Source organism: Podarcis gaigeae (genome assembly GCF_964106915.1).
Source record: "Podarcis gaigeae genome assembly, chromosome: 13".
NCBI lineage: Eukaryota > Metazoa > Chordata > Lepidosauria > Squamata > Lacertidae > Podarcis > Podarcis gaigeae.
Genome location: NC_139689.1, coordinates 438,391 through 463,156, shown reverse-complemented (window position 1 = coordinate 463,156; position 24,766 = coordinate 438,391). Strand labels below are relative to the sequence as shown.

At 50.1% G+C, this 24,766-nt stretch overlaps 3 protein-coding genes across 5 annotated transcripts in view; all 3 read left to right on the top strand.

Annotated features, from left to right (window-relative positions):
* Positions 1–12,800, top strand: part of LOC310828804 (uncharacterized protein) — a 115,117-nt gene extending 102,317 nt beyond the window's left edge. The window contains exons 1-6 of one of the 3 annotated variants that reach the window (XM_083706686.1): positions 3,969–4,225; positions 5,946–6,408; positions 6,578–6,659; positions 6,941–7,023; positions 7,593–7,719; positions 11,130–12,800. In XM_083706686.1, coding sequence (XP_083562812.1) covers positions 6,037–6,408; positions 6,578–6,659; positions 6,941–7,023; positions 7,593–7,719; positions 11,130–12,793 — 2,328 coding nt within the window. In that variant the 5' untranslated portion in view covers positions 3,969–4,225; positions 5,946–6,036 and the 3' untranslated portion in view covers positions 12,794–12,800. Of the gene's footprint in view, positions 1–3,968; positions 4,226–4,684; positions 4,729–5,945; positions 6,409–6,577; positions 6,660–6,940; positions 7,024–7,592; positions 7,720–11,129 lie in introns of those variants that run through there. The other 2 variants (XM_083706685.1, XM_083706687.1) reach the window with 2 other exon arrangements.
* MED11 (mediator complex subunit 11) lies at positions 11–2,783 on the top strand. The gene is made up of 3 exons (XM_083707249.1): positions 11–171; positions 347–477; positions 2,317–2,783. Exons 1-3 carry the CDS (start codon positions 33–35, stop codon positions 2,452–2,454), a joined length of 408 nt encoding a protein of 135 aa, XP_083563375.1. The 5' UTR covers positions 11–32; the 3' UTR covers positions 2,455–2,783.
* A 3,947-nt stretch (positions 12,801–16,747) lies between the features above and the next one.
* LOC310830874 (uncharacterized protein) lies at positions 16,748–22,988 on the top strand (the record flags this gene model as incomplete). Its single annotated transcript, XM_083710707.1, has 6 exons — positions 16,748–16,814; positions 18,034–18,496; positions 18,666–18,747; positions 19,030–19,112; positions 19,682–19,808; positions 21,325–22,988. Exons 2-6 carry the CDS (start codon positions 18,125–18,127, stop codon positions 22,986–22,988), a joined length of 2,328 nt encoding a protein of 775 aa, XP_083566833.1. The 5' UTR covers positions 16,748–16,814; positions 18,034–18,124.
* Positions 22,989–24,766: the final 1,778 nt, after the last annotated feature.

The following is a 24,766-nucleotide window of genomic DNA, read 5'->3' as shown; positions in this document are numbered from 1 at the left end:
CGCGGAGAGGGCGGGAGGCGGGCAGGAGCGCGATGGCGGCGGGCTCCTCGGCGGCGGCGGCGGCGGCCTCCGTGTCGGGCTCGGGCGCCTACGGGCTGGGCTTGGCCAACGAGCGGCTGCGGCTGCTGGAGGAGCTAGAGCGAGAGATCGGCGCGGCCATGCAGAGCGCGGGTGGGCGGGGCCTGGGAAAGGGGCTCTGCGAGGGAGGAGGCCTCTGGGGGCGGGGCCTTGGGGGGCAGGCGGGGCCAGCGGGCCCGTGGGCGGGGCTGGGGGAAACCCCCCTGCGCCTGAGGATGCCCCTGCTTGCCCCGCCCACCACTGACCTCCCCTCTCCCCCCCCCCGCAGGCACGGTGATCCTGGAGCTGTCCAAGGAGAAGCCCAACTGGAGCCTGCTGGAGCGCCAGACCTCCCAGTTCATGGGCTCCGTCCAGAAGGTGGAGTCGGAGCTCTCCGCCCAGATCCGCTACCTCACGCAGGTGGGTGGGCGGGGCCGGCGCCTGGGGGGGGGGGCTCCTGTCGGGGAGCGCAGCCCCATCCAGCCCCCCAGAAGCCGCAGTAAGAAGAAGAGGAGACGGAGGCGATGTGTCTAAATGGACGCTCCTGCTGTCCGCCAACCCAGCTGGCGAAAAGTCTCCCGTTCTTTCTGGAGAGTGCAGATCATGGCCGCCTGCCTATCTGGAGAGGGATGCTCAGAGCTCTGGGGACTTGCTTGGGGCTCCTGGGCTGGGGGCTGCCGGGGCCACCAAGTGGGGTGGCTCTAAAAGCTGAGGAAGCCAATTCATGGCGGGTGAGAAAGGCTGTCTGTGGCTGCCAGCCATGCTCTGCTTCCACAGCCAGAGGCAGCAACCGTGCTCCTGGGTACCAGTGGCTGGAAACTCACCGCAGGAGGGCCCATTGCTGCTCTTGGGCTCGGATCCTGCCGCCAGATTCCCCACCTTGTGGGCCAGTGTGAGAACTTGAGGCTGGGCTGGAAGGTCCCCCTCTGCTCTCCTCCAGGGGCGGCGGCGGCGGCTGCAAGACTATTCTGATGACCAAAAACTGACTTGCAAAGCTAAGCCAGACCCCGTGTGGTTTCAGATGGGATGATGGGGGACAGCATGGTGAGATTCCTGCCTTTCAGGGGGCTGGACTAGATGGCCCTCGAGATCCCTTCTAGCTCTACGATTCTTTGAAAAGGAGACATGTGCACAGTTTGAGGGAAGGGGAGGGAAACAGGTTGCAGGGGACCAAGCAGAACTTTATATATCGACATTATTTCCTTGTTGCATTGCTATTCCACCTTTTCCTCCAAGGAGTTCAAAGTGGCTTACATGCTTTCCCTGTTCTGCATTTAAGCGCTATGAGGTCGGAGAGGCTGAAAGAGGCAGGGACAGCCCCCCCCCCATGTCGCATCCAGTGTGTTTTATCGTGGCCGAGTGGGGAATTCAAACCCTGGCTTCTCCCAGGTCCTAGTTCTCATTTAATCCCACACCAACCCTGCAAGGTAGGCCAGGCTGAGAGGGACAGGAATGGACCCAGGGTCACCCAGTGAACTTCACAGCTGAGGAGTTGGCATCCGTCTGTCTCGGGAGCCCCTGGAGAAGGGCACCTTTGGGGGGTGAAGTCAGCACAGAGCGTTACATCGCCTGCTGGGGCTGTGGAGACCGATGTGCAAGAAGAGACAGGTGTTGTGGCAGCCAGCATTAGAAACTAAGGTATATAATAAGCAAGGCGCCAAAGGCTACTTTAAACCTGAGTTTGGTCACCACCACGGAATGTCTGTTTGATTCTTTTATTCTATTATCTCAATTGTGTTGTCTGACCTCTGCTTGCTCTTCCAACACGCACAGTGGAAACGGAAACAGTGTTCACTATGGACTAAGGCGGAGGCTTCTAAACTGGGCTTGCCCAGAAATCTCCATGCAGTCTGGACAGTAGCATAATGTGCCTGGCTAATTTTGAGTCCCGGTTGCAGCCGGGGCAAGGAAGGCGCCTGGTTGTGCTGCTGCAGCTGCACCCTGGCGTTCCTTCTCTCTGCGCTCCCCATTCCTCCCCTGGTCACTGCTAGAGAGGCGCAACCTGCCTGTCTCCAGGCACGGCCGTCGTCTGCAAGGGATTCCCACATGGCTGATGTTGCCAGCTGTCATGCCACGTTTGCAGACGTCTTTGTACTGCAGAGTTGGTCTGTGATGGGCCTGGTGCCTGGAGCCAGTTCCCCATGGGGGGATTTGAACCCTAGCCTCCCACTTCCTAGTCCGACACTCTGCCCATTACGCCGCACTGGCAAGGGGTCAGGTCCAGGCTTCTCACCTGGCCTGCTTTCCTCTTTCCTCCAGGTGGCCACAGGGCAGCCCCACGAAGGCTCCAGCTACTCGGCCCGCAAGGACTGCCAGATGGCCCTCAAGAGGATCGACTACGCCCGGGTCAAGCTGGGAGAAGTCTCCCGGACCTGCGAGCAGATGCTGGAGCAGTGAGGCCGAGGCGCCGAGGGGAGGCCTCTCCCGGGTGGCCCCTCCTGGCCGCCAGCACTCGCCAGGCTGCTCTTTGTGGACAAAGGACTCTGAGCAGCCCGCCTGGCAGGGACGGCGGTGGAAACTGCCTGCGGGGCAGAAGAAGAACAGCAACGTCTCTGTCACCTTTTGCAGTTTCATAGCTTTGCTTCCTCCTCTTTGGCTTCTTTCCTGGAACAAACTTGTGATATTTATGAAGCGTTTCCACAATTTTTCCCCACAAAACATTTGTTAGATTTTCAACAGATTCGCGGTATGCACATTTTCATTAAATGAGATCTGCCAGAAGGGCATCCAGTGTGGGCTCAGTTCAGTGTTGGCATACCGCATGCAGCCTCTGGACTCTCCTTCCTTGGAGGTTTTTAAGCAGAGGTTGGGTGGCCGTCTGCCTGGGTTTCTTTCGTTGTGATTCCTGCGTTGCAGAGGGTTGGTTTCGATGATCCTTGGGGTCCCTCCCATTCTCTGATTCTCCACTCCCGTCTTTCAGCCCAGACACTGATCCAACTCCAAAGGCCTTCTGGTAGTTCTCCCACTGTAATGAAGACTTGGGGAGAGCTTAGATATTGGAAGACCTGTAGAAAAAATGGGGGGAAACCAGGTTTTTTTTCTGTTTTCCCCCAAAGCCATTCTTTTCCAGAAAAATGTGGGCGGGGAGGGAGTGGGTGGAATATTCAAACTATATCTCTAGGAGGGCTAGACCCCAAGAATAATGGAATCATAGGTGTGTAGAGTTGGAAGGGACCCCAAGGATCAACTAGACCAGCCCCACGCAATGCAGGAACTTCCCCTGTTTTTTCCAGGCCATCAGCACAACCTCAACGGATGGGTTTGATGGGAGACTTGAGGCAGAAATTGATCTGCTGTCAGGAGAATAGAAAGGTTCACTGAGCAAGCGTAGATAAGTCTAGCTAGGAGTCAGGGCTGGACTTCATCGTATTCCAGACTCTGAGCTTTCCTTCAGGAAAGGAGAAGGAGGCCTCTAGCCCTCCGAGAAGGAAAGTGACCATACAAAATGTGCCATGTATCAGCCTGGTTGCTCCTGCCTTTCAGTGTTTGCAGTCCAGGAAGGAAGTCAGAACGGTGATTGACAAGTGAGTCGTTTCTTCCAGGTGTAATTCAGACAAGAGGCTGTAGGGAAGACATGCCACCACTTCGATGTCCAGAGGAGACTGAACAGAAAGCCCTGCTGTGATGGACAGCTGAGCCTGGGCATAGTCTGGGCTGCAGTCCCTCAGAAACACCACCAGGGGGCTGGAGCCTCTCTCTGATTGGCTACCCGGACAGACCACAGGGGGCGGAGCCAGCCCTTTTGGCGGGAAGATGAGAGGCGCCTTTTCTGAGGGAGTTTTGAGGCTGGAGCTGAGACGGGAGGAAGGGAGGAGGAGGAGAGGCTGGTCTGAGGGAGAAGTGGCTCTGGCCTGAGGAGAAGAAGGAGAGAGGAAGAGGGGCTGAGTCGGGGGGGGGGGAGAGAAAGAAGAGGGCCCAGGGATCCCCTGGGTCTGGCGCACAAAAGAAAACGCCTCAGGAGGGGCATTGCTGAGAGGGAGGGAGGCTGAGGGAAAGGAACCTGGTCAGGGTGAAAAGGATTGAACTGCTACACCTAAATCACTAAGGAAAGGAGCGAGAGAGAAGTAACAGAAACCGATTTGAGCCTTTTCCCTCCTCTTCTAGAAACAGGAACATCTGTTTACCTGAAGTGTTTCAGCTCATTTTAGCAGCTGAAGTTTAAGGAAAGGTGTGCATATCCTGCTGTGTTTAAGCCTGTGACATTCCCATCTTTAGTTTAAGAAGCTAACTTCTGCCTGAAAGAACGCATCTCCCGACCCAAGGTCTGTTTCACAAGCCTCTTCTTTTTGAAAATATAACTTTTCTCATTTGATGAACTCTTGCCCGAGAGAAAGAAGAGGGTCGAGGGATCCCCTGGGTCTGGCGCACAACTCCTGGGGCGGCCAAGGGGGCTCCAGCGCCCCCAATAAAAGACTTGAGGGGGCCGAGACCCCCATTGGTGAGCATTGCCATCCCGATAGTGCGCCTGCATCCCTCATGGGGGGCGGGACTCACCCGACCCCCATATTCTCTCCAAATTGGCGCCCCTGCAGCTGAGCCCCCCTCCCCCGAGCGCATGCGCGAAGCGGGATCCGGCGCTGACCCACAGCGCAGGCGCGAACTGCAGGCTCGCCCCATAAGAGAGACCCCCCTTCTCCTGCGCAACCGACCTGCCCCACAGGGGAAATCAAGGTAGGAAGCGAAGCAAAGGGAAAGGGGGCGGGAGAAGCCCCCCCCCGGTCAACTGTCAAGTCAGGCTGGCTTTCCATGAAGTCCTGAGATTCCTGCTGCCTTGCGGGGGGTTGGACTAGATGACCCCGGGGGGGGAACCCTTCCAGGGCTACGATTCTGTGATCAGGTTCAGGGGAGTAATGAGGGATACCAACAAAGAATTCTCCTGAGCGCGGCTTGCGAAGGGTTAAAATGAACTTGGGCGGATTCCTAGAGAGGACCGGAAGAAAGGTGCGGGGGGGGGAGGGAGTTCCTCCAAAGTCCCAGCCCCGCCCTGCACGTCCTTTCCTGCCAAGGGGCGGGGCTTTGGTCTCTGGGGTCTCTCCCTTGGGATCTGGTGAGACTCCTCTTTCTTCTTGCATGGTGGGGGGTGCTCAGCTCAGGAATGGGGGACCCCCAAGTCAGGGAGCAGAGGGGCCTCCCTCTTCCTCTCTGCAAAGTGAGAGGCACCTTGGCAGAATTTCAGCCTGGCAGAATTATGCCTGGAAAAGAAAAGGGTTTCTAGAGAAGGAGAGAGAGAAAAAATCAAGGCGGTTGAGATGTGCTCCTGAGCAAAAGCCCCTCCCTCTCAAGGACCCTTCTGCAAGGGGAGGGGGCTCTGTCTCTCTTCTGCAGGCGCTGGGATGTGGGGAGTCGGGGGGGGGGATGCAGGGGTGGGTCTTCTCAGCTCATGCAGCAGGGGACCCCCAAGTCAGGGAGCAGAGGATCCTCCAGCCCGGGAGGCGTCACAGGAAGGCTGCAAATGCATTTTTTCATTTGGACCCACACACTGCTTGCCACTTTCCAGAGGGGGAAAAACTGGTCAGGTGAAAAAGTGATGGATATCATCATCATTATCATCATCATCATCATCATCAGTGCCATGCCCATCTGGCTGGGCCTCCCCAGGCACTCTGGGCAGCCTACAGCTTATATAAAAACACCAAGCTTTAAAAATCTCCCCAGGCTGCCTTCAGATGTCTTTTAAAAGTTGTGAATTTCTTTATCTCATTGACCCCTGAAGGGAGGAGTGATGGATTGTTGAATTTCTATACCTCTTAATATAAAGCTCAGAGTCTGGCCTGTGGTGCAGTCCAGTCCTGCTTCCTAGCAAGACTCATCCACACTTGCCCAGGGAACATATTTCTCCTTCTGCTGGTGTTCCAATCTAATAATGGAACAATGTATTTGCTTTGCAGGATTTGCCACCATCTCTCATTCGGACAGACAGCTCTTGGCAGAAGACCAAGGGATTCCTTCTGATCTCGGGGAAGCTTCCTAAGAGCACAGATGGATCAGCAAGACTCAGCTGGCAATGAGAGCAGTGGGGGATTCTGGGCCAACTCTGTGCAGAGGATCCTGGGGGAGGAGGACAGCCTTCGCTCAGATGTGCAGAGCCAGAGGTTCGGGCAGTTCTGCTCCCAGGAGGCCAAAGGACCCCGAGAAGTTTGCCACCGGTTCCTCCACCTTGACTGTCAGTGGCTGAAGCCAGAAAGGCACACGAAAGCTGAGATGCTGGACCTGGTGATCTTGGAGCAGTTCCTGGCTGTCCTTCCAGCGGAGATGGAGAGCTGGGTGAGGGAATGCGGAGCAGAGACCAGTTCCCAGGCAGTGGCCCTGGCCGAAGGTTTCCTCCTGAGTCAGGCAGAGGAGAGGAAGCAGGTGAGAGAAGCTTTCCTCCGGATACTCCCAAGGGGCTCCAGACAGGAGGGAGAAGATCTCTAAATCTCATCCTTCTTTGAAAGTATCCAAGGCACTATATTGGACATCCCTAAAGATTTTGCCCCTAATAGTTCTCTTTCTATGTTTTGAATCCTTGATTCTCTTTTAGGGAAAGGATCTGTTGACAGAAACTGGTCCCGATTCCTCTGAGGCAGAGAGGACTTCATTGGACACCAGAGAGAGGCCGCTGGGTAAGGAGGAGGAATTTCTTCTCATTTGGGTCACATTCTCTGGACTTGGACATTAATCCATGGGGTTGTTTCACCTTTGGGGGGAAGACAGTTGTGGCCAAGAGCCCAAAGGGGATGAGATGTATTTTTGCACAACAAAATATGAAATGGGTAAAAATGCAAAAATGCACTCGGCAGGGGAGACTTCTTCTAAGGCCCACCTGCAGTTAGAGAGGCACTGCTTCACCTCTGAGAGAAGCATCCTGCACTCCTGGCTCCCCCCTTGCCCTTGTCTCTTGCAGGTGACAGAAGGATGCCGGCAAGACCTCCTCACCTGTCTTTGAATGGGAGTGGAGAGGAAGCAGTGGCTGTGGAACCAGATCAGGTAATGGGAGGCAGCCTTGTGAAGAAAGAGGCTGAGGGGTGGGGCAGCTAGGGGTCCTCTGGAGTCAGAAGGAATCTCTCCTCTTGCTCTCTGTCAAAACTGCCTTTAACAAAGACTGACAGTTTCTGTGCTGAGAATAAGGAACAGACACCCCACCTTTACTAGCCCTCTGAATGTCGCTAGTATCTATGAGTAGTTGCTTTTTTATTTGTCTGTTTATTGTGAAATGCTGAAATAGGCTTCAAGGGAATTAACAAACCATAAAAAATTGTAGCCAGGATTCATCTAACCAGTCCCATCTGTAGCCCAGGGCTTTCCCCACTCTTCTCCTTGTGCCCCCAGTCCATAGGGCAGTGGGAGGGTTCCCTCCCTACACAGAACAATGCATACAATAAAAGACGCAATAAAAAATTCAATTAAGACGCTAAAGGAGCATCTGTGCTTAAAATATGTGGCAAGACTATCCCATGAAAGCAACACAGCAATTAACAGGCAGGAAACAAAAGAGCAGTGTGTAGTGGATAATATTCATACTGTCTAAGAGGAGGAAGTGTTCCTTTTCCTTTTAGGGTCCAGTGTGCTTTGAAGATGTAGCTGTTTGTTTCACGGAGGAGGAGTGGGCGTTGATGGATCCTGACCAGAGAGCTCTGCATAAGGAAGTCATGGAGGAGAACCGTGGGATCATAGACTCTCTTGGTAAGGCTCCCTGTTGGATCACAATATCTGTTTTGAAATTCCATACGTGTATATATATCTAACAATTTGACACACAGCTGTGAGGCATTTGCGAGCTTTTTTGCGGAGAAGGTCCTGTTGCTCCGCCATGACCTCCCTGCCAGTTTGGATACAATAAAGGAACTGGAGGCCCCTCGACTGTCCTCGGCTCCAGTATTGGACCACTTTGACCGGATATCCCCAGCCAATGTGGACAGACTCCTCCGAGCTGGAAAGCCCACCACCTGTCCTCTTGACCCGTGCCCGTCTTGGCTGATTAGAGCGTGTCCAGACGAGGTGCGGGCCCCCCTGGGGGATATCATCAATCTGTCCCTTGGCACCGGGACATTCCCAGGGGAACTGAAGGAGGCAGTGGTGTGCCCGCTCTTAAAGAAAACATCATTAGATCCCTTAGATCTGTCCAATTACTGCCCGGTTTCGAATCTTCCATTCCTGGGTAAGGTGATTGAGAGAGCAGTTGCTGAACAGCTTGGTAGGTTTATCGATGAATCATTGGCTCTGGATCCATTCCAGTCCGGCTTCCGCGCTGGTCATGGGACTGAGATGGCTCTGGTCGCCCTAACAGATTATCTCCGCAGGCAGCTAGATCGAGGCGGGTTGGGGCTGCTGATTCTTCTAGACCTGTCAGCAGCCTTCAACATGGTCGATCACGAACTCCTGGACCACCACCTTGCCAACATGGGGATCCAGGGCACAGTCCTTCAATGGCTGTGCTCGTTTCTCTCTGGTCGGGGACAGAGGGTGGCGCTTGGGGGGGGAATTGTCATCGCACCACTCCCTGGTGTGTGGAGTGCCCCAGGGTGTGATACTCTCCCCGATGCTTTTTAACATCTTTATGCGCCCCCTCGCCCAGCTTGTCCGGAGTTTTGGGCTGGGATGCCATCAGTATGCTGATGACACCCAACTCTATCTGTTGATGGATGGCCATCCTGACTCGGCCCCAGACACACTGACCAGATGTTTGGAAGCTGTGGCTGGATGGTTACGTGGGAGCCGGTTGAAGTTAAATCCTTCGAAGACAGAGGTCCTCTGGCTGGGACGGGACAATATGGGATTGAGGGGGCAATTCCCATCTCTTGTGGGGGTGCAATTAGTGCCAGCACCGTCCGTTAAGAGTTTGGGTGTAATCTTCGACACCTCCCTCTCCATGGAGGCGCAGATTGCAGCTATAACAAAGGCGGCATTTTTTCATCTCCACCAAGCTAAGTAGTTGGCTCCTTACCTCTCTTGCCCTGACCTAGCCACTGTGATCCACGCAACGGTCACCTCCAGATTGGATTATTGTAACTCGCTCTACGTGGGGCTGCCCTTGAGACTGACCCAGAAACTCCAGCGGGTGCAGAATGCCGCACCGAGACTCCTTATGGGGTCTTCGCTGCGAGATCACATTCACCCAGTGCTATACCAGCTGCACTGGCTCCCGGTGGAGTACAGGATCAGGTTTAAGGTGCTGGTTTTAACCTTCAAAGCCCTATACGGACTAGGACCCTCGTACCCACGGGACCGCCTCTCCTGGTATGCCCCACAGAGGAACTTACGGTCTTCAAATAAAAACATTTTGAAGGTCCCAGGCCACAGAGAGGTTAGGCTGGCCTCAACCAGAGCCAGGGCTTTTTCGGCTGTGGCTCTGATCTGGTGGAACGCTCTGACACAAGAGACAAGGGACTTGACATCTTTCCGCAGGGCCTGCAAGACAGAGTTGTTCCACCAGGCCTTTGGTCAGGGCGCAGACTGACTCCCTCCTTTGGCAATCTTTACAGAACTTTAGTATGGTTGCCATCAATTTTGATCTTAATTAATTTTTATAATGTTTTTAGAATGTTGCACTATTTTAGTGTTGTTAGCCGCCCTGAGCCCGGCTTCGGCTGGGGAGGGCGGGATATAAATAAAATTTATTATTATTATTATTATGTGACGAATCTCCCAGGTTTTGATTAGCTCAGCAATGCCACCTACAGCACCTGGGATTCTAACCCACAGCTCACCTTGAATGGACTGTTTTGTCTGTGAACATTTTTCCTCTAGCTATTTTTTTTAAAACAAGGATCAGGCTGATGTGAACTCTTCAGACATTTCTGAATGTATGCTTCAGGGTGTTGCAGGAAGTTGAAGAAGCCTCTGTCAGGTTTTTTGTTTTTGCTTCTGTCCGGTTTTGGCTGACCAAAGAGACGACTGACCTTGGAGATGGAGCAGATTTCATGACTGAGTCAAATAACATCCAGCCCAGAAAAAAGCCAGGCTTTTCGAATCTTAGGTTCCCATAAAGATGTCTGTGATTGCAAATCCCCAAAGGCAGTGAATGCTGTATTAAGATTTCCCATGTAACTGCCTTCAGTTCTTCCTCTATCAGAAGTATTCATGAACATTGTTCAATAAGGGGTACTCTTTGGGCCGGGGTGGTTCCTTGGGTCTCAGTGAATGGAGAGCAGACAGACTATTGGGTGTCAGACGCAAGCTTTATTTAACTGATGGATGATCCAATGAAGCAAGCAAAATAACATCCATATCCCACACTCACTACAAAACAATAACTGCTGTACAATCTAAAGCGAATAGCATATTTGCAGTTCTTTATTTTACATATGTACAAGCAGCACAGTACAACTTATGCATCCGAATCGTCCGGTTCAGATTTGGGGAGTGGTCTTCACCCGCTTCTCCTCCAACAGAAGGGGCAGGGAGGTTTCATGGGACGTCTCTGGTCCTTGCGCTTTAACCCTCTCCTTTCTCGTGCCGAAGGCACAGCCATAGGCTCTCCGCCTGCCCCTGAGCTCTCTGTGCAGTGCTGGGGCTCTGCTTCAGCATAGCAGAGCCTTGACACCTCCTGGCTCCCTCCTGCTAAGTGAAGTCTCTCAATAGTTTTTCAAAAGTTCCAACGGAAGACGTCTCAAAAGGACAGTGTCTCCGGAATGATACTACTTTTTTGTAATAGTCTTCATCAGCCAATATTTTCCAACAGAATATGTAAGTACGATTCATGCTAAGGATCAGCAGAGCACTATCGAGAGACTTTACTTTTGAAACTTTTGAGACGTCTTCTGTTGATACTTTTGAAAGACTATTGTGAGACTGTCCTTAGACATCTGTTTTGAACACATGGCTTGACAGTCCTCGCTACCACTCTGTTATATTGTATATATGAACTTTGATTGGCTTACTCCTATAATTTGAATGATATCATTATTCTATTATATATTTCCTACTATTAGCCTACGTGTTGTGTTTGTATTGTGTTGATTCTTCAGTCAGAGCCAAATCTAATGCTGCAGCAGATATATCTATTAGAAGCTACATAAAAAGCAGTAGCACTACGTAGTCCCCATTTCTTCCTGAAATTAAAGGGACATAATCCATTTCTCTATTTCCTGCAGATGGTGTTAAATTGGAAATGAAGAACAAGGGAAAGCTTGACAAATTCTGCACAGTGGAGAAGCCATCTCAATATTTGGAATGTGGAGAGAACTTAAACCAGACCTCCCATTCCACTTCCCATCAACGAAATCCCTTTGGGATGAAACCCTATCAGTGCCTGGAATGCGGGAAGAGCTTCAGTCACAGGTCCCTTCTCACTTACCATCAAAGAATTCATACAGGGGAGAAACCATATCGGTGCTTGGAATGTGGAAAGCGCTTCAGCCAGAGCTCCAGTCTCAGTTCTCATGAAAGAATTCATACAGGGGAGAAACCATATCAGTGCTTGGAATGTGGAAAGCGCTTCAGCCAAAGCTCCGGTCTCAGTTCTCATCAAAAAATTCATACAGGGGAGAAACATTATCAGTGCTTAGAATGTGGAAAGAGCTTCAGTCAGAATTCCACACTCATCTCACATCAAAGAATTCATACGGGGGAGAAACCATATCAGTGCTTAGAATGTGGAAAGAGCTTCCGCAGGAAGGGCCATCTCTCATCCCACCAGGCAATTCATACGGACGAGAAACCATATCCGTGCGTGGAATGTGGGAAGAACTTCAGTCAAAGAGACAAGCTCATGGCTCATCAAAGAATTCATACAGGGCATAGACCATATCGGTGCTTGGAATGTGGGGAGAGCTTCTTTAAGAGTTCTGCTCTCACTTCCCATCAAAGTATTCACACAGGTGAGAAACCTTTTCAGTGCTTGGAATGTGGAAAGAGTTTCACTCAGAAGGGAGGTCTCACTTCCCATCAAATAATTCATACAGGGGAGAAGAAATATTTGTGCTTGGAATGTGGGAAGAGATTCAGTCAGAGGGGCAAGCTCATAGCCCATCAAAGAATTCATACGGGGGAGAAACCGTATCAGTGTGAGGAATGTGGAAAGAGCTTTGCCTTGAAGGACATATTCACTTCCCATCAAAGAACTCATACAGGGGAGAAACCGTATCAGTGCATGGAATGTGGGAAGAGGTTCAGTAATAGGGCCTACCTCACTTCTCACCACAGAATTCATACAGGGGAGAAACCACATCAGTGCTTAGACTGTGGGAAGAGCTTCACCTGGAAGGAAAGTCTCACTTCCCATAGAATAATTCATAGAGAAGAGAAACCATATCAGTGTGTGGAATGTGGAGAGAGCTTCACTCGTAAGAAAAGTCTCTCCTGCCATCAAAGAATTCATACAGGGGAGAAACCATATCAGTGCTTGCAATGCGGAAAGAGATTCAGTGACAGTTCCCATCTCTCTTCCCATCGAAGAACTCATACAGGGGAGAAACCACATCAGTGTGTGGAATGTGGAAAGAGATTCAGTGAGAGGGCCACGCTCACTACCCATCAAAGACTTCATACGGGGGAGAAACCCTATCAGTGCTTGGAATGTGGAAAGAGATTCAATCAGAGGGCCCATGTCACTTCCCACCAAAGAATTCATACAGGGGATAAACCATATAAGTGCTTGGAATGTGGAAAGAGCTTCAGTCAGAGTTCTGCTCTCACTTCCCACCAAAGAATTCATACAGGGGAGAAACCGTATCAGTGCTTGGAATGTGGAAAGAGCTTCAGTCAGAGTTCTCCTCTCACCACCCATCAAAGAGTACATTTAGGGAAGAAACTATAGAAGAAGAAGAAGAAGAAGAAGAAGAAGAAGAAGAAGAAGAAGAAGAAGAGGAGGAGTTTGGATTTGATATCCCGCCTTTCACTCCCTTTAAGGAGTCTCAAAGCGGCTAACATTCTCTTTTCCCTTCCTCCCCTACAACAAACACTCTGTGAGGTGAGTGGGGCTGAGAGACTTCAGAGAAGTGTGGAATCAAATATATATATATACACACATACATGCAGGGTGATTGAGCGGGTGGTCGCTAAACAGCTCCAGGCACATCTGGAGGAAGCAGACCATCTGGATCCCTTCCAGTCGTCATTAAGGCCCCATCATGGAACTGAAACCGCTCTGGTTGCACTGCTCAATGATCTCCGGCGGGCTAGGGACAAAGGTGAAAGCTCTTTTCTGGTTCTGCTGGATCTCTCAGTGGCTTTTGTAACCATTGACCATGGTATCATTCTGGACCGTCTAGCGGGGTTGGGAGCTGGGGGCACTGTTATGTAGTGGTTCTGTTCCTCCTGGGTCATGTCTAGAAAGGGATGAGTGTTTGGACCCCTGAAGGCAGCCCTGTACCAAAAGGTTTCTAATGGTCAGTGTTTTATTGTGCTTTTAATATTTACCCGTCTTATATATTTGCTGCTGATTATTCCTGCCTGTATGCAGAACCTGGCATTTGTCCTTGCTGAAATTCCTTGATGGCATTAATATGCCATCTTTCTCTCCAGGAAGCTCCCGGTGGAGTCACATGGGTCTTGCCCTTCGGATTTAATCCTGACAATAGCCCTGTGAGGTAGGTTAGGCTGTGAAGCTACGCCTGGCTCCCAAAGTCACCCAGTGGGCTTCATGACCAAGTGATTCACTTGGCTGGGAAACTGGGAAATGTAAATATCTCTTGTTCCACTTGGTGGGTGTTTGGTGGAGGGCAAGGGGAACCATGGGGCAGGGTCCAGGATGCTCAGATTCCTGCCACCAGACCTCCCCTTTCACGATGTAACCATGATGAATTAGTGATGTAGTTTGGGGGGGTGTAACATGGGGATTAGCAGCTAATAAAAGTTTGGGGGCTCTTTTGTTTGGGGCTTCCATCTTGTTCCACCTGGAGGCAGGTGGGAGTCCTGTGGCAACAGTCTTCAATAAAGACCAAGCCTACTGGCTCCTGTTTTGCTCTGGTATTCCTGGCTGGTGTCCTTGTTTTTTGTCCAAGGGAGCCCTCGGATTTCTCCATTAACATGGTTTATACTGTATTTTTTGCTCTGTAAGGCACACTTTTTTCTTCCTAAAAAGTAAGGGGAAATGTCTGTGCGTCTTATGGAGTGAATGCGTGGTCCCTGGAGCCGAATTGCCCAGGGGCAAAAAGCAGATTTTTTTGGGGGGGGGGAGAGGTAAGTGGGTGTTGAAACAAAGCAGCTGATCCTTTGCTATCAGGGAGAGTGATAAGAGGCGCTAGAGATAAAGGAGGCTCCCTGGGAGGGGGGAGGGTAAAGACAGCAAACTTGCAAAGGGGGGAAACAGGAAGACTAAAGCAATAAGGAGAGAAATTAGAAGAAAAGGAGGAGGAAAAAACTTTTCCAGCTAAGGAAAAGACATTAAGGCAAACAAGAGGGAAGGGAGTGTTGAAAGGAAACAGCTGATTGGTGGGATCGCGAGAGAGATAAAGGAGGCTGCCTGGCAGGGGGGAGGTAAAAGCCCATGGATCCTCAGGATTTTTGCATTGGGTCACCACAACAGCCACAACCCCCGGAAAATCTGTTAAAACCTATAGTTTGTTCAGCAGCCTCAGCCTTTCTTGCTGGAGTCCGTGGACCAATCAGTCAATCACTGGGGGGGGGGGGGGGAATCTTGCAAGGCATGGAGCTGGTCTTCCTGGACTCCCAGCTGTGGTAAGAGTTTGCTGCTAGACCACTGGTCCTTGCCCAGTGAAGAAATGAACCTTGGAATGAAAAGGCAGCTCAGCACATTGGCCAAGAAAGTCTCCAAATAAACAGGGGTGGGGTGGGGCAGGGGGGTTGACGCATGAGGCTCCTGCTGGGCTTCTGCTTTGGAGAGGAAAGAAGGGTTACATGGTGTGCAGGGAAGGAAGGGTTACATGGGAAGCGCAAAAGGTGCCTGCCGAATCCCATGCTCACAGGCTTCTCCCGCCTGTGATTTTTTGCGGGTCTCCACCTTCGCCATGGCGGCCAGACCCAAATTCCCACGGGGCAAATTCCTCCCGATCAGAGGAATTCTGCCATTACCGGAGGCACCAACCCGTTTCTTCCAGGTGTAATTCAGACAAGAGGCTGTAGGGAAGACATGCCACCACTTCGATGTCCAGAGGAGACTGAACAGAAAGCCCTGCTGTGATGGACAGCTGAGCCCGGGCAGAGTCTGAAGCTGCAGTCCCTCAGAAACACCATTAGGGGGCAGGAGCCTCTCTCTGATTGGCTGCCCAGACAGACCACAGGGGGCGGAGCCAGCCCTTTTGGCGGGAAGATGAGAGGCGCCTTTTCTGAGGGAGTTTTGAGGCTGGAGCTGAGACGGGAGGAAGGGAGGAGGAGGAGAGGCTGCTCTGAGGGAGAAGTGGCTCTGGCCTGAGGAGAAGAAGGAGAGAGGAAGAGGGGCTGAGTCGGGGGAGAGAAAGAAGAGGGCCGAGGGATCCCCGGGGTCTGGCGCACAAAAGAAAACGCCTCAGGAGGGGCATTGCTGAGAGGGAGGGAGACTGAGGGAAAGGAACCTGGTCAGGGTGAAAAGGATTGAACTGCTACACCTAAATCACTAAGGAAAGGAGCGAGAGAGAAGTAACAGAAACCGATTTGAGCCTTTTCCCTCCTCTTCTAGAAACAGGAACATCTGTTTACCTGAAGTGTTTCAGCTCATTTTAGCAGCTGAAGTTTAAGGAAAGGTGTGCATATCCTGCTGTGTTTAAGCCTGTGACATTCCCATCTTTAGTTTAAGAAGCTAACTTCTGCCTGAAAGAACGCATCTCCCGACCCAAGGTCTGTTTCACAAGCCTCTTCTTTTTGAAAATATAACTTTTCTCATTTGATGAACTCTTGCCCGAGACTCCCTGAATGGACGTTTCCCTCCCACAAGACAGCCTGGGGCAAATGGCAGAGATTCATTTACTTGGCATCATGTTCACTGGTGGTGCCATATTTCACTGGGGGCAGTTAGTGGGATGAGTCCACTCCAAATTACGGTAATTGGTTAGTGGTGGGATCTGCTACATCATTCATTGCTGGTTGTGTCACGATCCAAAATAAAACGCGCAAGGAGAATACATTACCACAGAAATGTCTATATTTTGTGAGGAGGAAATTGATGAGCGGAGAAGGCCTCCCGGAGTGAGAGGAAGCACAAACTGAGCTTTTTCTTTTTAAAAAATATTTTTTTTTCTTTTCAGTTTAACAATAACCACACATCAAACCCCCATTCTGACCTCCCTCCCCCCTTCCAGGGTTTCTTACACCTTTTCCTTAAATTGCTCTCTTAATTTTCTTGCAAGGTAGCCTTGCTTGCTTTTCAATTAATCCTGCTGTTGTATTTCGTAGTTTTGAAGGGAAGCCCCTTAGTGTCCCCATTCTGTATGGAAATCTTTCTTCTTCTGGATTCCTTCTTCCCGTTTGGCCATTGCCTTTATCTGGGACCGAACTGAGGGGAGTTTCACTCGGGAGGTGGAAGGGAGGATGAAACGAAGACGGGAACTTCTGGAAAGATGGCAGCTCGGGGGGTCCTGCCCCCCCCCAGTCATAGGGGCAACTCCTGGGGCGGCCAAGGGGGCTCCAGCGCCCCCAATAAAAGACTTGAGGGGGCCGAGACCCCATTGGTGAGCATTGCCATCCCGATAGTGCGCCTGCATCCCTCATGGGGGGCGGGACTCACCCGACCCCCATATTCTCTTCAAATTGGCGCCCCTGCAGCTGAGCCCCCCTCCCCCGAGCGCATGCGCGAAGCGGGATCCGGCGCTGACCCACAGCGCAGGCGCGAACTGCAGGCTCGCCCCATAAGAGAGACCCCCCCTTCTCCTGCGCAACCGACCTGCCCCACAGGGGAAATCAAGGTAGGAAGCGAAGCAAAGGGAAAGGGGGCGGGAGAAGCCCCCCCCCGGTCGACTGTCAAGTCAGGCTGGCTTTCCATGAAGTCCTGAGATTCCTGCCGCCTTGCGGGGGGTTGGACTAGATGACCCCGGGGGGGGGGAACCCTTCCAGGGCTACGATTCTGTGATCAGGTTCAGGGGAGTAATGAGGGATACCAACAAAGAATTCTCCTGAGCGCGGCTTGCGAAGGGTTAAAATGAACTTGGGCGGATTCCTAGAGAGGACCGGAAGAAAGGTGCGGGGGGGGGAGGGAGTTCCTCCAAAGTCCCAGCCCCGCCCTGCACGTCCTTTCCTGCCAAGGGGCGGGGCTTTGGTCTCTGGGGTCTCTCCCTTGGGATCTGGTGAGTCTCCTCTTTCTTCTTGCATGGTGGGGGGTGCTCAGCTCAGGAATGGGGGACCCCCAAGTCAGGGAGCAGAGGGGCCTCCCTCTTCCTCTCTGCAAAGTGAGAGGCACCTTGGCAGAATTTCAGCCTGGCAGAATTATGCCTGGAAAAGAAAAGGGTTTCTAGAGAAGGAGAGAGAGGAAAAATCAAGGCGGTTGAGATGTGCTCCTGAGCAAAAGCCCCTCCCTCTCAAGGACCCTTCTGCAAGGGGAGGGGGCTCTGTCTCTCTCTTCTGCAGGCGCTGGGATGTGGGGAGTCGGGGGGGGGGGATGCAGGGGTGGGTCTTCTCAGCTCATGCAGCAGGGGACCTCCAAGTCAGGGAGCAGAGGATCCTCCAGCCCGGGAGGCGTCACAGGAAGGCTGCAAATGCATTTTTTCATTTGGACCCACACACTGCTTGCCACTTTCCAGAGGGGGAAAAACTGGTCAGGTGAAAAAGTGATGGATATCATCATCATCATCATCATCATCATCATCAGTGCCATGCCCATCTGGCTGGGCCTCCCCAGGCACTCTGGGCAGCCTACAGCTTATATAAAAACACCAAGCTTTAAAAATCTCCCCAGGCTGCCTTCAGATGTCTTTTAAAAGTTGTGAATTTCTTTATCTCATTGACCCCTGAAGGGAGGAGTGATGGATTGTTGAATTTCTATACCTCTTAATATAAAGCTCAGAGTCTGGCCTGTGGTGCAGTCCAGTCCTGCTTCCTAGCAAGGCTCATCCACACTTGCGCAGGGAACATATTTCTCCTTCTGCTTGTGTTCCAGTCTAATAATGGAACAATGTATTTGCTTTGCAGGGTTTGCCACCATCTCTCATTCGGACAGACAGCTCTTGGCAGAAGACCAAGAGATTCCTTCTGATCTCGTGGAAGCTTCCTAAGAGCACAGATGGATCAGCAAGACTCAGCTGGCAATGAGAGCAGTGGGGGATTCTGGGCCAACTCTGTGCAGAGGATCCTGGGGGAGGAGGACAGCCTTCGCTCAGATGTGCAGAGCCAGAGGTTCGGGCAGTTCTGCTCCCAGGAGGCCAAAGGACCCCGAGAAGTTTGCCACCGGTTCCTCCACCTTGACTGTCAGTGGCTGAAGCCAGAAAGGCACACGAAAGCTGAGATGCTGGACCTGATGATCTTGGAGCAGTTCCTGGCTGTCCTTCCAGCGGAGATGGAGAGCTGGGTGAGGGAATGCGGAGCAGAGACCAGTTCCCAGGCAGTGGCCCTGGCCGAAGGTTTCCTCCTGAGTCAGGCGGAGGAGAGGAAGCAGGTGAGAGAAGCTTTCCTCCGGATACTCCCAAGGGGCTCCAGACAGGAGGGAGAAGATCTCTAAATCTCATCCTTCTTTGAAAGTATCCAAGGCACTATATTGGACATCCCTAAAGATTTTGCCCCTAATAGTTCTCTTTCTATGTTTTGAATCCTTGATTCTCTTTTAGGGAAAGGATCTGTTGACAGAAACTGGTCCCGATTCCTCTGAGGCAGAGAGGACTTCATTGGACACCAGAGAGAGGCCGCTGGGTAAGGAGGAAGGAATTTCTTCTCATTTGGGTCACATTCTCTGGACTTGGACATTAATCCATGGGGTTGTTTCACCTTTGGGGGGAAGACAGTTGTGGCCAAGAGCCCAAAGGAGATGAGATGTATTTTTGCACAACAAAATATGAAATGGGTAAAAATGCAAAAATGCACTCGGCAGGGGAGACTTCTTCTAAGGCCCACCTGCAGTTAGAGAGGCACTGCTTCACCTCTGAGAGAAGCATCCTGCACTCCTGGCTCCCCCCTTGCCCTTGTCTCTTGCAGGTGACAGAAGGATGCCGGCAAGACCTCCTCACCTGTCTTTGAATGGGAGTGGAGAGGAAGCAGTGGCTGTGGAACCAGATCAGGTAATGGGAGGCAGCCTTGTGAAGAAAGAGGCTGAGGGGTGGGGCAGCTAGGGGTCCTCTGGAGTCAGAAGGAATCTCTCCTCTTGCTCTCTGTCAAAACTGCCTTTAACAAAGACTGACAGTTTCTGTGCTGAGAATAAGGAACAGACACCCCACCTTTACTAGCCCTCTGAATGTCGCTAGTATCTATGAGTAGTTGCTTTTTTATTTGTCTGTTTATTGTGAAATGCTGAAATAGGCTTCTAGGGAATTAACAAACCATAAAAAACTGTAGCCAGGATTCATCTAACCAGTCCCATCTGTAGCCCAGGGCTTTCCCCACTCTCCTCCTTGTGCCCCCAGTCCATAGGGCAGTGGGAGGGTTCCCTCCCTACACAGAACAATGCATACAATAAAAGACACAATAAAAAATTCAATTAAGACGCTAAAGGAGCATCTGTGCTTAAAATATGTGGCAAGACTATCCCATGAAAGCAACACAGCAATTAACAGGCAGGAAACAAAAGAGCAGTGTGTGGTGGATAATATTCATACTGTCTAAGAGGAGGAAGTGTTCCTTTTCCTTTTAGGGTCCAGTGTGCTTTGAAGATGTAGCTGTTCGTTTCACGGAGGAGGAGTGGGCGTTGCTGGATCCTGACCAGAGAGCTCTGCATAAGGAAGTCATGGAGGAGAACCGTGGGATCATAGACTCTCTTGGTAAGGCTCCCTGTTGGATCACAATATCTGTTTTGAAATTCCATATGTATATATATCTATGTGACGAATCTCCCAGGTTTTGATTAGCTCAGCAATGCCACCTACAGCACCTGGGATTCTAACCCACAGCTCACCTTGAATGGACTGTTTTGTCTGTGAACATTTTTCCTCTAGCTATTTCTTTTAAAACAAGGATCAGGCTGATGTGAACTCTTCACACATTTCTGAATGTATGCTTCAGGGTGTTGCAGGAAGTTGAAGAAGCCTCTCTCAGGTTTTTTGTTTTTGCTTCTGTCCGGTTTTGGCTGACCAAAGAGACGACTGACCTTGGAGATGGAGCAGATTTCATGACTGAGTCAAATAACATCCAGCCCAGAAAAAAGCCAGGCTTTTCGAATCTTAGGTTCCCATAAAGATGTCTGTGATTGCAAATCCCCAAAGGCAGTGAATGCTGTATTAAGATTTCCCATGTAACTGCCTTCAGTTCTTCCTCTATCAGAAGTATTCATGAACATTGTTCAATAAGGGGTACTCTTTGGGCCGGGGTGGTTCCTTGGGTCTCAGTGAATGGAGAGCAGACAGACTATTGGGTGTCAGACGCAAGCTTTATTTAACTGATGGATGATCCAATGAAGCAAGCAAAATAACATCCATATCCATTACTACAAAACAATAACTGCTGTACAATCTAAAGCGAATAGCATATTTGCAGTTCTTTATTTTACATATGTACAAGCAGCACAGTACAACTTATGCATCCGAATCGTCCGGTTCAGATTTGGGGAGTGGTCTTCACCCGCTTCTCCTCCAACAGAAGGGGCAGGGAGGTTTCATGGGACGTCTCTGGTCCTTGCGCTTTAACCCTCTCCTTTCTCGTGCCGAAGGCACAGCCATAGGCTCTCCGCCTGCCCCTGAGCTCTCTGTGCAGTGCTGGGGCTCTGCTTCAGCATAGCAGAGCCTTGACACCTCCTGGCTCCCTCCTGCTAAGTGAAGTCTCTCAATAGTTTTTCAAAAGTTCCAACGGAAGACGTCTCAAAAGGACAGTGTCTCCGGAATGATACTACTTTTTTGTAATAGTCTTCATCAGCCAATATTTTCCAACAGAATATGTAAGTACGATTCATGCTAAGGATCAGCAGAGCACTATCGAGAGACTTTACTTTTGAAACTTTTGAGACATCTTCTGTTGATACTTTTGAAAGACTATTGTGAGACTGTCCTTAGACATCTGTTTTGAACACATGGCTTGACAGTCCTCGCTACCACTCTGTTATATTGTATATATGAACTTTGATTGGCTTACTCCTATAATTTGAATGATATCATTATTCTATTATATATTTCCTACTATTAGCCTACGTGTTGTGTTTGTATTGTGTTGATTCTTCAGTCAGAGCCAAATCTAATGCTGCAGCAGATATATCTATTAGAAGCTACATAAAAAGCAGTAGCACTACGTAGTCCCCATTTCTTCCTGAAATTAAAGGGACATAATCCATTTCTCTATTTCCTGCAGATGGTGTTAAATTGGAAATGAAGAACAAGGGAAAGCTTGACAAATTCTGCACAGTGGAGAAGCCATCTCAATATTTGGAATGTGGAGAGAACTTAAACCAGACCTCCCATTCCACTTCCCATCAACGAAATCCCTTTGGGATGAAACCCTATCAGTGCCTGGAATGCGGGAAGAGCTTCAGTCACAGGTCCCTTCTCACTTACCATCAAAGAATTCATACAGGGGAGAAACCATATCGGTGCTTGGAATGTGGAAAGCGCTTCAGCCAGAGCTCCAGTCTCAGTTCTCATGAAAGAATTCATACAGGGGAGAAACCATATCAGTGCTTGGAATGTGGAAAGCGCTTCAGCCAAAGCTCCGGTCTCAGTTCTCATCAAAAAATTCATACAGGGGAGAAACTTTATCAGTGCTTAGAATGTGGAAAGAGCTTCAGTCAGAATTCCACACTCATCTCACATCAAAGAATTCATACAGGGGAGAAACCATATCAGTGCTTAGAATGTGGAAAGAGCTTCCGTAAGAAGGGCCATCTCTCATCCCACCAGGCAATTCATATGGACGAGAAACCATATCCGTGCGTGGAATGTGGGAAGAACTTCAGTCAAAGAGACAAGCTCTTGGCTCATCAAAGAATTCATACAGGACATAGACCATATCGGTGCTTGGAATGTGGGGAGAGCTTCTTTAAGAGTTCTGCTCTCACTTCCCATCAAAGTATTCACACAGGTGAGAAACCTTTTCAGTGCTTGGAATGTGGAAAGAGTTTCACTCAGAAGGGAGGTCTCACTTCCCATCAAATAATTCATACAGGGGAGAAGAAATATTTGTGCTTGGAATGTGGGAAAAGATTCAGTCAGAGGGGCAAGCTCATAGCCCATCAAAGAATTCATACGGGGGAGAAACCATACCAGTGCTTGGAATGTGGAAAGAGCTTTGCCTGGAAAGACATATTCACTTCCCATCAAAGAACTCATACAGGGGAGAAACCGTATCAGTGCATGGAATGTGGGAAGAGGTTCAGTAATAGGGCGTACCTCACTTCTCACCACAGAATTCATACAGGGGAGAAACCACATCAGTGCTTAGACTGTGGGAAGAGCTTCACCTGGAAGGAAAGTCTCATTTCCCATAGAATAATTCATGGAGAAGAGAAACCATATCAGTGTGTGGAATGTGGAGAGAGCTTCACTCGTAAGAAAAGTCTCTCCTGCCATCAAAGAATTCATACAGGGGAGAAACCATATCAGTGCTTGCAATGCGGAAAGAGATTCAGTGACAGTTCCCGTCTCTCTTCCCATCAAAGAACTCATACAGGGGAGAAACCACATCAGTGTGTGGAATGTGGAAAGAGATTCAGTGAGAGGGGCAAGCTCACTACCCATCAAAGACTTCATACGGGGGAGAAACCCTATCAGTGCTTGGAATGTGGAAAGAGATTCAATCAGAGGGCCCATGTCACTTCCCACCAAAGAATTCATACAGGGGAGAAACCATATAAGTGCTTGGAATGTGGAAAGAGCTTCAGTCAGAGTTCTGCTCTAAATTCCCACCAAAGAATTCATACAGGGGAGAAACCGTACCAGTGCTTGGAATGTGGAAAGAGCTTCAGTCAGAGTTCTCCTCTCACCACCCATCAAAGAGTACATTTAGGGAAGAAACTATAGAAGAAGAAGAAGAAGAAGAAGAAGAAGAAGAAGAAGAAGAAGAGGAGGAGTTTGGATTTGATATCCCGCCTTCCTCCCCCACAACAAAAACTCTGTGAGGTGAGTGGGGCTGAGAGACTTCAAGGAAGTGTGACTGGCCAAAGGTCACCCAGCAGCTGCAGGTGGAGGAGCGGAGACGCGAACCCGGTTCCCCAGATTACGAGACTACTGGCTCTGCTTGGAGTGTGGAAATAACTTAGGAGGGCCAAGCTAACTTCCAATCAGATGGATGACAACACATTGGCTATCAAACAGACGGCATCTTATTCCCTGCAGGAATAGGTTTGGAAGATGTCTTCTCTTTTCCTCACTATTCCATGGACAAGAAAATCAACCCACAAGGCATTGGAGTCCTGTCACTGTTTTATATGGACAGATCAGATTGCTACATTAAAGGAAGGGAAGTGTGATCGACTACATCATAGTGTCACCATCTCTTTTCCACTTAGTGAATTCTTTTGAGTGCTCAAGAGAGCAGAAAGCAACCATTTCCCATTATTAGTTACAATCTACCCCCTGTTAGAATCTCTCCCCCCCCCCCCCGAGCCAACAGACACTTCCAGAGAGCTTGTGGGTGCAAAAAAGCTGAAATGGTCATTGAGACTAAGTGACAACATCCTAAAGACCCTGGTCTCTGAATATCGGATGTGTCTATGCAAATTCCTTGAAAGAAACTCGTCCAACCCGGTGGAGATTTACCAACAAATAACAGCAGAAATCAAACCCTTCTTGATCAACACCAAAGAACCTAAAAATTATCTTGTAGAACAGTGATACTGGTTTGACACAAGAGTGCAGAAATGCAAGGAAAAGGCTGGCTGGATCTATTAGAGCACCGGGGTTCTTTCAAAGTACTCTTAACTTTTGGGACACTCAATAAAGACAGGATAGCATATAAGAACATTTTTAAAAAGCAAAAGATAGGCTTGGGAAGACAGCTGTGGCAAGACTTGGCTCAAGAAGCAGCTGACTGGAGGGAGGACAAATTTTGGGAATTGGTGTCCTGTGGAATGAAATATGTGAAATTAACACATGATGCCATAATCCCAGCCTGGAAAGGGTTGAATACTACAGCAAGCTTTTTAGCGATCATTCAAGGCTCCCAAATAAGGCCGGTATGAACACCAACCCGTCAAATTTGCTTAAATGGTGAGAGGTGTCCCCAAATGAAATGAAACATCTCACTGAAGGCTTAAAACCAAACAAAGCCCCAGGAAGACATGATGCCTCCAGAGCTCATCAAGACTCACTTGGAATGGTTGGTGGCTCCCTATTTTGGCCAGGCTATTTACACAGATACAGTGGTGCCCCGCAAGACGAATGCCTCGCAAAACGAAAAACGCGCAAGACGAAAGGGTTTTCGGTTTTTGCGTCGCTTGGCTAGACGAATTTCCCTATGGGCTTGCTTCGCAAGACAAAACGTCTTGCGAGTTCTTGCGAGTTTTTTTCCTTTTTCTTAAAGCCGCTAAGCCGTTAATAGCTGCTAAGCCATTAATAGCCGCTAAGCCGCTAATAGCCGTGCTTCGCAAGACGAAAAAAGAGACTCGGATTAAATTCGTCTTGCGAGGCACCACTGTACACAACACAGCCCAAATTCCTCCCAGCTAGAAGTTCCATTTTTCAAGAAAGGAGACAGATCTTTGCCACATAATTACCGCCCCATCAGCCTGTCCCCATCCCATGGGGCAGCCCTTTAGATAATGGAAGGTGGCTATCATATCTCCTCTCAGTCTCCTCTT

Excerpts from the sequence above, each read along its gene's own strand:
- MED11 (XM_083707249.1), top strand. The coding sequence starts at position 33 with ATGGCGGCGGGCTCCTCGGCGGCGGCGGCGGCGGCCTCCGTGTCGGGC. Across the intron at positions 172-346 it reads CGCGGCCATGCAGAGCGCGG|GCACGGTGATCCTGGAGCTG; the intron begins GTGGGCGGGGCC and ends CCCCCCCCGCAG. Across the intron at positions 478-2,316 it reads AGATCCGCTACCTCACGCAG|GTGGCCACAGGGCAGCCCCA; the intron begins GTGGGTGGGCGG and ends TCTTTCCTCCAG.